This window comes from Trachurus trachurus (genome assembly GCF_905171665.1).
Source record: "Trachurus trachurus genome assembly, chromosome: 14".
NCBI lineage: Eukaryota > Metazoa > Chordata > Actinopteri > Carangiformes > Carangidae > Trachurus > Trachurus trachurus.
Window position 1 is genome coordinate 23,308,568 of NC_139903.1, and position 16,723 is coordinate 23,325,290.

A 16,723-nucleotide genomic window follows, 5' to 3' on the forward strand; every position below is an offset into this window, starting at 1 on the left:
GTGCAGCCACAGTAACTTTACAGTAAATGTTCATTATCTCTTAGTCACTAACAGCTGCTGCCTTTCATACCAGGGAATTGCTGTTTGTGCATGTCTTTCAGTTGGTCAGCCACTTCAAAATACGGCTTCTTCTGTTCTGCACTCAGCTTGGACCACTCAAAGCCCAGCTGAACACTGGAGTCTATCATACCGGCTCCAGGGTAGGTTTTGCGTAGGACACATCGATGGATTTGAGACCACACCATAAAGGCATTCATCGGGCGTTTGATATGTCCATCCTTCCCTTGGACAGACAGCATCTGCTTCAGATCTGAGGGAGATATTTGGGGGCCGATTGGTTAACTTGTAGAGAAAGGCAACATTTAGAATAAATTGTACTATACAAATGATCAGCTGTATGAAACAAATATGAAACCAGACCAAAAAACATAAGCTCTGTATTGAAGCTCATAAAAGAAATGCTATTTGTTTGACACTATCAAACATCAGTGAAAAACCATTTCCAGAATATCCAAAACTGCTTCTTTCTTTTTTTTAGTTTATTCGTATAACATGGACAATTTAACATTGTTCAAATACAGAGGTTGAAACCAGTACTTTACAGCTATTGCTACTTTTCAATTCTTGTCCCTTGTTGCCTTCTTTCATAACCCAAGTCAGTTTTCATTAACGTTACAATAAAATCCCAATGCACTGCAGATATGGAAGAAGAATAAAAATATATATATAATAGGCTACATATGGAATTGAATTGATTGTGATGTGCAGAAAAAAGTATTTCTAAAAATATAGATTGTATCTTTTCAGTTTATGACAGTGATGTCATTGTTTTCTGTCCTTAGTACTCTCAATAAGTAAATCAGGAATGTGTGCCATCTTTATGTGGCCTCGGATCTCTTGATGCCATTAATGTAATTTCTTCCGAGTAGGCTAATTTATGTAGGCTAACATTTGGAGTTCATTTCCCCACACAGGAAGGCCTACCTTCCACTTTTGGCGGGATGGTAAACATACTGGCTGCAGTCAGGCTGGGTGAGGTTGTGGTCAGGTGTACCGGATCTGGACCTGGCTTCAGGACTACTCCAGGCGCAGCTGCTGCCTGTTCCTGAGCCGGTCTCTTGGTGGCACCAACAACACCTTCACCGTGGCCTCCTGAAGGGGCCGTTTTTGACGTGACCTCGGCACTACCACAGCCGCTGTCCCCCGCTGACAGGCCCGGGTCAGGGTGCAGCCTGTTTAAAAAGGTGGATATGCCCGGTAGCTGCTGGCGTCCAAACTCATTACTATGGCCAAACGAGAGCGCAGAGAGAGTCCTGGTCCCGTCCAGCCGAGCCGGATCTCCGTCTCCGATGTGACGGACCTGAGGCCTCCCATCCCGGCCCGGTTCTCTGGTGGAAGGACTGAACTCGTCTTGTTGGGCCGTTTTTTCTGTTCCTGTTTGACTTTTTCCATTCATGGCTACGATCGTCGCTGTGGTAAATCAGGGTTGGGGTCTAATGTAAAAAGTCGTTTGATCTGGATTGTGGCTTAGCAACATTCTCCGTTGCCTAAGCAACACAGAACGTTTTTGAACGTTAACAATTAAGTTAGCTACAACACATGACGATTAACAAATTGTTAGCAAACAGAGGAGTTTACAGTCAAAATAATTCAGTTAACTGAAGTCATAGCTGATACCTGCAGTCAATGGAATTATGGTTGTCAAATCTAATTTTATCAAGTCAAAAACTACGGGCCATGACCCCATTCAAGGTCAAAGTAGACCTATCAACCATGCAATTAATCTAAACTGAACTAATCATAACTTATATAAAAAAAAAAACGAGACTGAATAATGTTATAATTTAATTTAATGTTGAATGAAGTACAGAAAATAGAGAGAACAATCAAATGAAACCAGCCGTACCAAGAAAAAAGAAAAGAAAACATGATTCCCATCAACTAAATGTTATTAGTAGCTCTCCCATATGAACATAACCTTACAAGTAAACTAATAAAATATTAAACTAATAGCTATGGAATCATCCTTCTGAGAGTAACAAAATAAAGATTTGGTCATTTGGAGTGCAGTACCTCAGAAAATGACAAGAGGCTCTGCTTAGCTGTGTTTGCACATCAAACAGAGAAAACTGAACCCATACACATCACACTCACTCACTCACTTCTCATATTTTCACATACACCTCACTCGAGATCCCCAAACCCTTTGGATTGGTCCTCAGCTAGCCATAGAAATAATTTATTAAATTCAGCTAATGGAGAAAAAAAATCCAATTCCTTGAGTTCATCTAAACCAAGTCAAATGTAGGAGTGATCGTTTTTCTAGTAGTACATCATTTGTGAAGCCCAAAAACGCAAGGGACTAAAAAGTTAGATGTGAGATGAAAAATGTTAATTGGAAAAAAATACTTTGTAATTAAAGGTACATTGCTGAGGTGTCAAAATGTATTCTGCTGCGTGGCACTGCCTTAAACATGAAAGAAATGTAGATTATTGTGATCTTCAGTCTTGTAGATGGTGACCCCCTTTTCACTTGGTAGACTAGAAAACACTCTTTCAAAGACGTTTCTCTTCCTTTGTCCATAAACAGTGTCTGTCTGCATGGCACAGAAAGTCAAGTGTCCTACAACAGCATGTCTGAAGGGACATGATGGCGGGGTGGGGACATAAAGAAAAATATATATCAGTTAGATAGTAGTAATTTGAGTAAAATACTGACTGGCCCCTTTGCAGGGCATTAATCTGACAGAGGTATCCAAAAATTAAAGTAGAGGACAAGTATCACTTTGAATAGTGATCTGTTAAAGAGCTCAACAGTATTTATGTTTAGGTGTCCTACTGTAAATCCATCTACTGTGGAACTGCTACAAGCCTGATAAAAAAGAGGAGGGGGGACAAAGAGAAGAAAATGTAATATGCAATTCATTTTCTCACTGCATACAAACCCACCCTGCCCTCTGCTACTATGACTAGAGTAGATCAGCAGGGGGAGCGACGGATTGGAACAGTCACCCCCTGGCAATAATGTAATGGATTAGATTTTGTGATTGAAATGATCTGAAATATGATCTCTCAGGCTAAAATGCAAAATTAAGGCAGCAATGCCATTTTCATCTGAGTCAACCACACTGATTGAATTCTCTGCACAGTTACAGAGAAGGTTTTGCAGTTTGCATGTTTTGTAATGAACGGGGATACACTGCAGTTCGTATATAAAAACGGGTAAAGATGAGATTCCTTCCCCATAGTATAGTAATTACTAGAGGCTGTGGTTTGACAACTTCCCTGCTCTTCGGGCGTCTTGTGTGTGACATAAATCCACACATCAAAAATACCAGAGGGTGCAGGGCATCAGTGGTGTACTCTCTCCCCCCCTGCTTCCAAGATCACATCATCAGACTGGGATGGTGGACGATCACTGGTGCCACCTCGCCAAAAAGAGCAGGAGCAGTGAGAAACATGCAAGGTTGTCTTCAAGTACACCAGTCCTTCTGTGGTTCGCACTCTCCTATTGCCAGACATGCACACTCACACTCACACACATTTGCACTCCTTCATTTCCCAAAATTGCCGAAGTTAGCGAAGGCATCTTGTTTGGGTGGGACCACAGCTGGGGTGATGGAGTGTGCTAGGCCCATCCCGACTCCTGGCACTCCCATGCCAGACATACCGCCCATCATCACTGGAGTGGTCATGCCCATATTCATGCTCATGTTCATTCCCATCATGCCTTGGTTTACAGGAATTCCCCCCATCCCCATGGTGCCCGTGGTCATTGAAGGTGGCATACCCGCTGCCATCGATGCAGGCATGCCCATCGTCATGGTACTGCCTGCCATCATGGGATTGGTTGGTGGTCTGATGGGTGTCACATGGGGCGGGGAGCTGAGGTTCAGTCCTCCGAAGTTCTGGGCCAACAGGTTGGCAGGAGGCACTGCTGCACAGACACAGACAAGGACAGTGGATTCACTCACTCTGGTTTATTCACTTGGGTTATGAAGCTAGATTTAATTATTACTAATTATTAATTATTATTATTAATTACTAATTATTCTGATCTAAACAACATGCATGCAAATGTTGCCGATCATTGACCATCCCTCAAAATAATTAAGTGACTTTATTTATATCATATCAAATAAAAACAGACCCTGTAGGTCATTTGACGCTATATCACACACTGGGTTTGTTTTGTCTGGGCATCCCAGCAGGATATGACACTAAATCCCTAATAATATCATTAATTTACCATCAAACATGACCAATCAGGACCTACGTAGGTATGAATTGATTAGCCTATTGAATTTTTACAGGAATTTCAGGGCTGGAATTTTCTGGGACAGTTTGTGATCAAATCATAAAGGAAAATATTTGATCACTGTTAAAATCTGAAATTCCAGACCTGCAAACAACTTACATAATAATGATTTACTTTTCTTTAGTACATCAGCACATAGACAATGTATTCCAGAGAAATGTGATACCTTGTTGCTGTATGATATTGTTGAGTGTGGGCGGTGTCTTGGAGGGGTTGAGACCTGCTGATAGGAAGTCCAGGCTGATGTTGACTGAGGGGTCCGACCATGTTGACCCTAACGACCCCACCCCGACCTTCTGCTGTCCAATGGGCTGCTGAGATGTCATGCCTCCCAAGCTCTAAGAGAAAGTACCAATATTTCACACACATGTAATCATCTAACATCAGAGTCCTGCATTCCTGTGTTTTGTACCGTTCCTACCTGTTGAGAACGAGAAAGGGGCACGGTTGGCATGGCAACAGATGCGCCAGGGGTCGCCCCTCCCAGAGAGAAAGTCATGCTCTGAGATGCACTCAGTGTTGTATGTTGATTGTTGACTCCGCCCATCAGCATCAGGTCAAACAGCTCGGCAGAAGGTGGGACAGAGGTGGGATTAGAGGCTGGGGCAGTGGGGGACTGGACGCTGCCAAACAGGTCAGTGACAGGCTGGGAGGGGGCGGAGCTGGACGCAGCCGGTGAATTGGAGGAGAAGGCGTTCCAGTCTCCAAATTCTCCGTTTCCATTGGATGATGCAGCAGCTGGACAGAAGACAATGGTGATATTATTATTACAACAAAAACATCATCATGAGTTTTTATAAGGATCGCCCACCACCTTCACTGTTCTAAATGTCCATACATTTTCCCAAAATCCACTAAAAGACACAATCTTGCACATTACAGCCTTTTCTACGTTATAGCTGAGAGATAGTTCATGGGAGGCTGCTCTAAACCTAAACTGTTTGCTTCATTTAGCACAGTTTGTTTTTGCTTTAAATTAATTAATAATAATAATTAATAAATATTGAAACCAAACCAAGTGAAAAGCTGGTTGAGATCCAAGTGGACTCAGTGTGGTTTATTTGTGGAGTGAAAACAAAGCCACAGAGCCACCACAGGATGTTTGTGACAGTGAATATTAAGCATTAACTTAAAAAACTTCACTAACCCCATCTATTGATCATGAACCGTTCAGGAAGCAAGCTGATCAATCTATATAAATGTTTTTTTCCCCCTGTAACCATAATAACACGTCATGCACATCAGCATGTGTGTGGGAATTTTCCCAGCTTGTACGGATCTATGTACTTTGGTCTTCGATAACAACTAAAATATTGCTGTTTAATTTCTTTCCAATACAGTCTCTACTGGTTTGTAAGAGAGTCTATTTGCAGCCTTACTACTAACAATACACATACAGTAGTCATTTAAAGGTGCAGTGTGTAATATGGGTTAGTCAGGGTATAAGATCTAAACCATTTTACTATGCCTGCTGTTTCCTACTCCTTCTTCTTCTTCGTTAGTTTATTTATGCACACGAAACATGCTCTCTGGCTGGCTGGATTTTCCGTTCGGGCTGCCGTACAAACACGGCGGCTCAAGATGGCGACACTCTCTAAAGCAAGACCCTTGCTATATGTATATATACAAGAAGAATTATAGGGCTACGAAAACCAAACATTTTTTTTAATAGTGATTATGCACAAATATATTCAGATTTTGCCAGTAAACATTGCCAATTATTACAAACTGAACATTTAATGCTTTGTGACACAGCACTGATGTGTATTTATATTACTAATCCATTCCTGGATGTGCTGTTCCTTCCAGTCTGTATAAATTCATTTTTATTCCTTTTGAATATACAATATGTATATTTTTCAGTCAGGATCAAATGAAGCAAATTGTAATGTAATTGCAAAGTGTATAGGCTAATTAAGATTACAGAGGGAGGAGGAAGTTTACCTGTGGAGGTTGGGAGGCTGGCAGACGCTGCAGGAGAGGAAAAATCAGCAAAGCCACCAATGAGGTCTGAGTTACCACCTGAATGTAAACACACACATATACACACACAAATTCATATAAAAAATCAAAAGATAAGGACTTTCTGACTACTGATCCACCAGACACCCAAATTTTAAAACCAATTGTTCACAACCGTCGTCTTTCACTTGTCTTCATGAGTGGGGCAGTTTGTCGTTACCTGTTGTAGCGCTCTGATTCGATGATGGGTCAATCACTAACAGGTCAGCGAGGCCGCTACTGGATGACTGCCTGACTGATGACTGATGGGAGAAACAGAGAGACACAGGAGTTAAACACAAGTAACTGAATATATCTGACATTAAAGAAGCCATGAGCGTTTGTGTGGGTACCTTCTCCTCCTCCTTGTCTCCGGTGTAGTGAGCTGCAGCCCCCAGGTCCAGAGTCTTGCTGCCCGACGCCCCGCTGCGTTTCCGTGTGGTGGTGGTTGTGGTTTCTGTTGCTTGTGTGATCTGGATGCTCTTCGTTGTGACAGTTTCCTCCTCATCTTTAAACTCCAAGGTTTCCTGCCGACCGTTTCTCGATGCTCTGTCCTCCTCGTTGTCACTATGGCAACCAGAGTATAGATGTATAAGATTTTCCCATTTACTTTTTTTTTTCTTTTTCCGATGATCTCTGTGCAGCATTGTTTGGTTATGTAACTGATAGTCTGAGACGCAGGGGTTTAAACAATTTACACACATAAGCAGGAGACCAAAAACCAACTGATGCACAGTGAAAGGGCGGATGTGGTGTTGTAGACTGTTGCTACAACACCACATTCATGCACAACCGAGGAAGCATGTAGTAACTTTGGCATACAGCCTCAGACCATTTCAACACACGTATGTTTACCTGATTCTGTCTGGCGAGTCGTCTCGTTCCTTCTTTCTGAACTTGTTGAGTGTGTCGTCGATGGTGCTGCCGATCTTGTCGCTGATCTCCCCAAGCTTCTCGCTGAAGGGGAACGCTCCTCTGCTCTTGTCCCAGTCTTCATCCCACTTACTCCGATCCAGCTCGGTAGCTGGAGGGAGGAAGAAAAGGACAGAGGGGCAGAGAGAAAGAGAGAGAGAGGAGGAGCTTTGTAAACAGTCTCTAATGCTGGTGGTGCAATCTCCCTAAATTTAAGTAAGTAGTGATCGTGTATGACATAGAAAATATATTTTGCTGCAAAGTAATTTTCTATATTTTTCGTAAGTCAATGAATCAATAATCAATAAAGGACAAGGTGAAAAGTAAATACACTAGACAAAAATGTCACTTAACAGTGTTTCCTATCATTCTGTGAATGGTCTGGCCTCTTATACCTTGTTAACTTTTAACACTAAATTAAAGATATGCTTACTTTACAGTATACCCTTTCTACAATGCATTTCAATTCCTTTTGGTTTGAACGGGGTCTGTTATATTATGACTCCACATTTGACTTGAGTGGTCACAGAAGATGCAATGAATCACTTACAGTTCTTAAAACTGCCTCCTCCTCCTCCCATACTGTCAGAGGACACTCCGATGTATTTATCTTTGTTCTTCTTGGCCTTCTTTCTCTCCTCTCTCAATCTGTCGTCATCCTGGATGAACTCCACCATCTCCTTCACCTTCTGACGCACATTGATGCCCTGATCTTTTCCATTCTCATCTGTAAACAGACACAAACAAATGAACTTAAAGAGAAAGAGAGGAAGGATCAACACTCGTGTTTTTGGTTACCTCTGACCTTTCCTTGTGAACTGCCACCAGGGCAAAAAGTTCTACATGGTGTAGTACATGTAAAACTTTGAGCGAAACGACAGAATGGCAAGAAATCTTACTGAACGTACTGTATTTATGCTCTGTAGAGTGTGAACCTTTTTTATTTTGGACATTCAAAACCAAGATTTATGGAAAAAGTGCTCTGTGTTCATCTAAATGTGCACCAGAGAACTAGCAGCTCTGAGGGTAAATGCCTTAAAAAAGCAGCACAGTTTACAGTTCAATGTTGGTCAAGGTCAAATTTGAGTGTAATTTAAAAAAAACAAACTGCTTACAAATTGTTTGTGTTGCAGTAACCCTCGAAAAGTAGAGATCACCTTGTATCTTTTCCTTGCCAAACTGACAATACATATGCAATTATCCTCTGTTAACAAGTCTCCTCTTATTTTCTGTGCAATACATATTTCTGTTTATATCTGTGCAATGTATAGCTCCGTTTATTTACATTTTTGTATTCTGCTTTGCTTATTTGTGTATTTATGTTGTGAAGCAACCCTCGTCTCTGACGAGTGCTATTTAGGATAAACTGTCTTCTTCTTCTTTTTCACTGCTTTACTTTAATTACTTAAAGAAAAGCCTTTTAACCTAATACGTTTTCATACCCTGTGCACAGGATGTGTAAGAAATATAAGAATAAGAAGATCAAATTTAAACAGTACAGAGGTGGCTAATTTTCATTTAAAAACTCACCGATCAAGTGGTAGTTTTCTAGAGATCGCAGGTCGTAGATGTGTTCTCTGGCACTGGTGACAACTCTTTCAGACCCGTTCCTGATCAGATAGGCCAGCAGCAGTAAAGCCTTCAAGAGTAAAGCAGAGATCAAGAGAGAAAACATAATAGGGGGTTACAGAAGTCACAAGAGGATGTCATCAGCTTTGTTCAAAGAGAATGATCGTATTTTGTATCTTGTATGACTTCTCTTTCCATTGATTATATGGGATAGGGTACACCTCTCTCAGGTGTGTTGCACTTGACCTGGTCTTTTTAGATGTGGAAACTGTGTTTTTGTATTGTCTATGTGTTGTCTACTGTCTATTTGTGTATCACTCTTGTATAGTAGTCTTGTGGTCTGTGTTTCCTGTGTATTTGTTATATGTTACATGTTGGGACTGCAGATGGAAATTAGCTGTGAGCTAAATCTGGTGTAACCATCTCTTCATTTTCTGTAAATGATTGCGCAATGTCCCCTTAAAGGGATAGTTCACCCAAAATTCAAATTTCACTCATTATCTACTCACCCTCATGTCAACTAAGGGTTGGGAGAATGGTAAATGGTAAATGGTCTTGTATTTATATAGCGCTTTTCCATCTCAACGATACCCAAAGCGCTTTACAGTACATCACATTCACCCATTCACACACACATTCACACACTGATGGCGGAAGCTGCCATGCAAGGCGCGAACCACGACCCATCAGGAGCAAGGTGGGTAAGGTGTCTTGCCCAAGGACACTACGGCAGCAACCGGGACAGAGCGGGATTCGAACCGCCAACCCTCTGATCATTGGACGAGCCGCTCTACCACCTGAGCCACTGCCGCCCAAGTGGCTCAGAGAGGTTTCAGAGTCCTCTGTGCCTTCTCTGAGTTACAGCGGGGCTCCGTGCAGCACTGCATGTCCATATGACGGTTGCGAAAACCATCCAAATACCTCCATAGTGCTCGTCTGTAATGTCCCTCTTGTATTTTATTGTATTTATTGTATTTTTTTCAGAACAATTTCTCATGTTCATCTTCAATACAAGAGGGACATTACAGACGAGCACTATGGAGGTATTTGGATGTTTTTTGGTGTGTCTTTTTGGACGAAGAAAATTGAGCCCCATTCGCAATCGCAACCGTCATATGGACATGCAGTGCTGCATGGAGCCCCGCTGTAACTCAGAGAAGGCACGGAGGACTCTGAAACTTCTCCCAGCCCTTAGTCGACATGAGGGTGAGTAGATAATGAGTGAAATTTGAATTTTGGGTGAACTATCACTTTAATAAACTAATAATAATCTAATCTATTTCTTCCTCCTACAGTTTCCCTGCCCTGAGTCATTTATCATCTCTTACACTCAGCCTAATTGCTCTCTAACAAAATCCAAACTCACTCCTGCATAATTTATATTCTTTGCTTATCAGTCATATGAATATGTGGGTAGGACACAAGGAAACAGCTGAGATACACTGCTCTGATCTTTGCACTGCATAAATGCATGAATCACAGATATCTATCAGATAACTGCTCTTGCACATGTATGATCAACAAAGGCAAAAACACAGAAAAACAATTTGACAACGATGAAGAAACAAAAAGAAAGAAGAGCTGGGAATCATCGTGTATTAATCTAGTCAGAGTAAACATAGGCAGCTCAGCTTTAATCAGATCTGAAAAATCAGCACAGCACCGAGCTGCAGGCTACGGCACAGTTGTGTCACCACAGACCTTGTAGACTCGTCTCCAGTTCTTCTTGTTGTCCTTCAGCATCCGGGTCCACAGCATGTTCATCACCTCTGGGAACTGCTCATACATAAACGTAGATCTACACACACACACACAAACACATACAATGTTATGCTGCGTAAACCCACCAAGGCTTCCAGGAGTACATACAGGAAGTGTGTGTCGTACATACTTTGCTATCTCTCCCATCAGTTGTCCAGAGGGTCCCCAGGGGTCATCATTGGTGGCCTCTCTCACCTTGGACTCGATCTCTGAGTAGTTCATCACCACATTGGTGCTATTGACAGAAACATATATTTTCATCATAAAACAGAGATCAGTCTTGTGGCTGCCTTGACCATAGATATATAAACGTAGATGCCGCGTTCTATATCTGGCGATACGTCAGCGGGGCCGCCATATTGTGCAGGACACAGAACGTCTAAAGCCTGTGAATATTCTCATTTGTCCAGGTCATTTGTCCAGGTACAAGAGGCTTCACCAGTTGCGTACATGAACTGATGAAGCCTCTTAGAGGTGAAACGTCTTCCTAGACAAAATAACTGAGTCCAGTTGCGTTTGATTTAAATTTCTTTGGGGATATCTGGTCTACTGCTCTAGGTCACTTAATTGTTAGACTAGTAGGTCATTTCAATTTGCGAGTCTGTGTGTTTTCCTTTTTATTTTTTATATAATATTCATATGCGGATCAAGAGTGAGCGAGTGAGCAAGCGCGAGAGAAACAGCAGATGCGCACCAGATGCAGGTTGACCGGGCAAAAACTCAAACGAGACGGTTAAAGAGAGGGAAAACACAGAATATAGCCTACAATAAGAGACTTTGTCCCGTCGTCACGACGTGAGTAGATCTGATGGCTCAGGTTTAGTGATGAGGAAACTGTCACTGTCAGCTGCTGCTCCAAACAGTCACTAACTTTAATTTGAAGGGACAGATTAGATGTTGATTTTGTTGCACCCATATCACCGTGGTGCGTCTTTTTTATACAGTCTATGGGTGCGTCTTGAAATCCCTCTTTGTGCAAAGCGGGAGATGACAGAAAGAGTCTGAGAACTACTTAATTGAAGTTACATTGTTGCGAGTTGGCTCCGGCGTACAGGAAGCTCTGCGCCGTGCACACTGTTTTGGCTGCTATGTAGTTAACGTCCCCAGCGTAAATGACGCCTGTGAATAGATTTAATCAAAATCTGGGGTTACAACCATGGTTACAGCGTTTAGAACGGCAGTCCTTTAGAACTTATGCCCTGCACAACATGGCGGCCAGCAGACGCATGGTGGCGCTGTTCGGCAGTATGGAACGCGGCATCTATGTTTATATATCTATGGCCTTGACCTCCAGATGTAAAGCAGACAGGTCAAAATAAACAGATATATTTATTTACACAGAAAAGAACACAAACATAGAAAAAAAGAAATAGAGAAATAATCTCACTCGCCAACACAAGATCATCATTACATCTCCTGTAACCTCTACACACAATAACAGAAAACAAATGTTTCTCTAATGACAAGGAACATTTCAGTTCACTGAATAATGAATGACAGCTTTCTAAAAGCCTGTGTACCTAACCACTGTACGTGCACACGCGGGCATCCTGCGTACGAAAATACTCAGCAGGTCGGGACACAAAGGAGGATGAGGCGGTTTATGCAGCAGCACGGGCTGAATTTGGTGTCTGTGTGTGTATAAGAGTGAGCCTGCTTCCTGTCCTCTTTGTTTTTGTGGGCTCACCTGCGCCATGTTTGCTTTTCCTGTGTGTATATAATGTGTGTGCATCGTTTGATGAGCATGACTCCTGGCAAAAACCACAGCACAACAACTTGAAACACACCCCTCCCAGGAACTCTTTTTTTCACATTTCTAACTCCATCGCTAAAGTTTTTTATTCTGCTTCATCTCCTGTTCCCCGGTCCCTCTCGTTACCTCTTCATTCTTACACAGATGCTTTGCTTTCCTACTTTTCCCGGCATCTCTTTTCTCTCTCAGGCTCTGTCACCCTCCAGTCTTGAGGATAAAAGATGCCTTTAGACTTATTGTCCATAGATAAGATGGACGGACAGACAGTGAAGGCTACATAATAGCATGACTCTTAATCTGCAGGAGAAGTAATGCTGCCACTGGCAGCCCTTTTGAGTCAGATCAATAATAGAGTATATTCATCCTGACCAGCCACGCACAACCAACAGCTGATAGGAGCTGGTGTCTGTTACTCCAGCTAATCCTCTGTCGCCACTGCTTCTTGTTGCTTCCTCCTTATCTCTTTCCTTTCTTTGGTCTCTTCACTCAACTTTCTTTCATCCAACTTTCTTGTTCCTACTCCCGCTTCTTTATCTTCTTATGTTTTTGATATAATTGTTCCTGAACCAGCGATCTTAAACTGTGACAGACAGCAGCATGAAAAATGACAGTGATTTTCAGGTGAACATTTTTGCTGTGACTTTTGTTCCATTATGCTTTTGCTTGTGTAGTTAAAAATACCAATGTAAACTCGAGTTCACATTGCTAAAACGAATGTAACCAAAACAACACATCTCAGAGGTTCAGACAAAATATGATGAAGGTGCTCTGAGGTAGGGAACACAAACTGTGAAATCAAAAGAAAGATCCAGGGCACCTCTCTGCTGGTTATTTATTCATTTGGTTATTTCATTGTGAATTTCTTAAAAAGCAGTGTTACTGCTGCTGTTGAAGAGGTTTGTCTGTGCTGCTGTGCTCGGCTTTGTTTGCTTTAAACGTGCATGATCTATGTTTTTAAAGAATTTCATTATGAAATTAACATTTAAGCAAAGACTTTGTTAGAAGAGGGTCTTGGATGTACAATAATTTCAACTGGGTGTACGAAATAAACAGGCAGTTACTGAGTGTGTGTGTGTTTTACATTTTTCATGAATATTCATATATATCCAAAATACAAAATAAATCCAAAAACAAAGATGTGTTTGGCATGGCACGAGCATACCAAACCATTTGCTACTGTGTAGTTATTTTTCTATAACGCTTTTCTGGCTTTTTTTCCATTGCACCTCCTTCAAGGTTTCAGTGTTGTTCAGATACAATATGTACACTGCAGCACTAATACAGCGCCCACACAGCATGTTATCTGTTTCTTTCCAGCATTTAACCTTTTCACAGGGTTGCCATCAAAAAGCGAGCGCATGTTATCAACCCCCAGGGTGCTGAAACATCCAGATTTTCAGTTAAAAAAACCTTGTGTACTTTGACTTTGTCAAAACAAAATGAGATGGTGATGTAATAAAGTAGTGAGGTATCTAACAGGAGGTTCTAAGATAGTTTGGGCTAGTCAATAAATGACTCTAATGTCAAGTCATACCTTTGAATGAGAACTGTGGGCTATGTGAGGCCAGTCTGAACAAAACAAACATTTCAAACTGACTCCATGGATCTCATATTCACGCCTCTCACACTTAGAATGCAACTGTGGCTCTATGAGACATAATGATGATGACTTATAATGACGCTTTGCAAAGCTGCTTCACATATCTTTTTTTTAGCTGGGAACATCAACAACTAGTTAACTAGTTGCTTATTAAACAAAAGGGCATGCTGCGTCAGGCTGGTTTACTTTCTTTGGAGGTGTTTGGGTTTTAGGCTGGTCTGGGAGCTGATGTAACATTCCTCCTGAAATTACTGTTGTTTATTTGGCACACGTGTCTTAACCTTGTATAACTCAATACAAGACCTTTAAAACAGATCCTACAGAGTGATGACTGGCATCCAGTTTTTTTGTTGAGTTTGTTTTAGCAAAGTGTTCAATCAGCCGTTTGATCATTTTAGAGGATGTAGTTTGTGATGCCATTGAAGTGTAGGCTACCCCAGAGTGTTATTTCTCCTATTACACCAACTGACTTGTATCGGGTGGACAAAATAATAGAAACATCTATTTATATGACACAATACAGCTTTTCAGTATCAGAAACGTCATCATCCAGTATAATCCCACAGTTGAAGTGACACCTCAAAAATAATTTCATCCAAACCAACCTTCATGGAGGCAGGATGTGCTGTAACTGCACTATAGAGCTCTAGTAACAATAGCCATCACAAAGACACCACAAAGAAGCATCTTTGCTCAGACAAACAACACAATGTAGTAGGCTACAGCACCGGGATTAGCTTCTACAGTATGATGTGTTCCGTGGCTAACAAGCTTTGTTGTCTATCTGCCTGGCTGGGACCAGGGGGGCATGGGCCTCGTTAGACCGGTGTAGCCACAGTGTGAGACATGGTTGGTGGCTAATTGGCAGGGCACATGCAAATATCACGCCTGTAAAGTCTGCAATCATGAACACTTCGCTCTCTGGTCAGAATGCAGTGCTAAGTGAAACGATAGCGGAGGAAGTGAGCATCACCAGGGTGCGATAACGGTCTATCGATCCTGCAGCAGCACTTGCAGGAGCACCAACACCGCCGACCTGGGCTGAGCAGTGCTAACGGAATTAGCTAACTGGATAGCTTTCGATGCGACTCGGGAACGTATTTATTTCCCGGTATAAACCGTGTTATCCTCGTCCTATGCGAGCTAGTGTTGAAGGAGCACCACGGAGGATGCTACTGCAAAACACACATTTCTGTTTATTTATACCACAAGGTTGAAGATTGGCAGCTAGCCAGCTAGGCGAAGCTAACAGCTGAGGGCTAGGGCCGTGACGTCACGGCCCGTATCCTCTCCGTCGGCGCTAAAAGCTGCTGATGCTGCTCGGTCACCGCCGCCGGTTAGCCGAGCAGCCGCCGCTACACCTGCTCCTCCGCGGTAGGGTAACGGAGCTACTCACGCTTTGTCCACCAGCTCTCTGACTTTCCACATGTTCAGCATCTGCGCACGGAACTGCGGGCTCGCCGCCTCGATACTGCGTCGCCCCCGTGTCTCTGCGACCCACAAGACAGAGGTGGTGTCCGGTTACCGACGACAATCTCCCCCCCCGCTGCTCCTCGGTGAGCTCCGGCAGTTCAGCGGCCGCTGCGGTTAACGGACCGGCCCCAGTTGCTACGGAAACGTGGGTTTCTGCCTACGTCACAGAAACGTAGATGCGTGCCCTCGCTCGCGGGACTAAATCATATGGGGTTTTTGGGTTTGTTTTTTTGTTTTTTTACCGAACAACAAAATGACGCAGAAGACAATGAAATAAATACTATAAACCGGAGTCTGTGTTGTTATCTGTTGTCTTGCTCAAGGACACTATAAGGTCATGAGCACGGAGCAGGACCATGGTTGGATTACCATGATCCTACTTTACATATGGCAGCAAACAAACAAGGGTGCCTCCTCCTTCTGTAAAGTTGTTTTGTTTACTGTCTAACGACATTGCCCCCTATAGCAATGTGCTGTGCATAGTAGCATTTTGCATACAATGGAAAAAGCTTTGACACAAATGACACAAATGAGCCAACAAATGAACTGACTAATTATGATTACTATAATAACGCAGAAAGGAACACTTTTTCATTTACAACGTGATTTGTCTATGTCCATCTATAGATCTATGTGTTTGTCTCGAACAGGAAGCTGTGGGGCAAATAAGAATCAAAACATCCTTTTAGTTCAATAAAGTAATTTAGATATTAGTCCTAATTAGATCATTCGTTTTTACAGTGTGTGCAGTATCTCAGGTGCACTTGGACAGACCAGTTTGAGAGGATATTTTCTAAGCAGGAGACACTTTCACTCCAAATTTTGATTAGGACTAAGATTATTCAGGTCATCATCAGGTATTTATTTAGCAGCTTCTTCAATAAATTACAATATGTATATAAAAATTGTTTTCACCATAGGTGTGTAGTACTCATGGATGTATTATATTGGTAGTACTGCAGAGGAAATACAGTATTTGACTCATGACTTCTGGTTAACACTGGAGATTCCAGTATTGTGGCTGGTCATGTGTGCACATACAACATCTACAGGTTCAAAAGTCTGGCACCTGGCCTAGACCTACAGTATACAGGATTCACAACATTATGATTGGTAACTGCTTTATTACAGAAGCTCTTAAAGGCAAGTATTTTTTTTCTCTTTTCATATTATCTTCCTAATATTTGTTTCCCATCTGTGAAAACAGTGCCATAGGCACTAGAGGGCGCTGTGGGTCTGCTGACTATCCATCATGCACAGGCAGTACAGTTTGACTGGATTGAGAAAGTCAATGAACAAACCATAGACTATATAAAAGAGAGACAAACACAACAGC

General features: G+C 42.1%; 1 protein-coding gene across 1 annotated transcript; it reads right to left on the minus strand.

Moving 5' to 3' along the window:
* Positions 1–1,919: 1,919 nt before the first annotated feature.
* LOC310996505 (clathrin interactor 1-like) lies at positions 1,920–15,473 on the minus strand. Its single transcript, XM_083985926.1, has 12 exons — positions 15,311–15,473; positions 10,692–10,796; positions 10,502–10,598; positions 8,762–8,870; positions 7,782–7,958; positions 7,175–7,343; positions 6,673–6,886; positions 6,501–6,582; positions 6,263–6,340; positions 4,740–5,056; positions 4,485–4,656; positions 1,920–3,937 (listed from the first exon to the last, which is right to left on the minus strand). Exons 1-12 carry the CDS (start codon positions 15,349–15,351, stop codon positions 3,555–3,557), a joined length of 1,944 nt encoding a protein of 647 aa, XP_083842052.1. The 5' UTR covers positions 15,352–15,473; the 3' UTR covers positions 1,920–3,554.
* Positions 15,474–16,723: the final 1,250 nt, after the last annotated feature.

Coding starts and splice junctions, on each gene's coding strand:
- LOC310996505 (XM_083985926.1), bottom strand. CDS start 15,351: ATGCTGAACATGTGGAAAGTCAGAGAGCTGGTGGACAAAGC. Junction 6,583..6,672: donor GAGACAAGGAGGAGGAGAAG/GTACCCACACAA, acceptor TTCTCCCATCAG/TCATCAGTCAGGCAGTCATC. Junction 4,657..4,739: donor CCCTTTCTCGTTCTCAACAG/GTAGGAACGGTA, acceptor ACTTTCTCTTAG/AGCTTGGGAGGCATGACATC.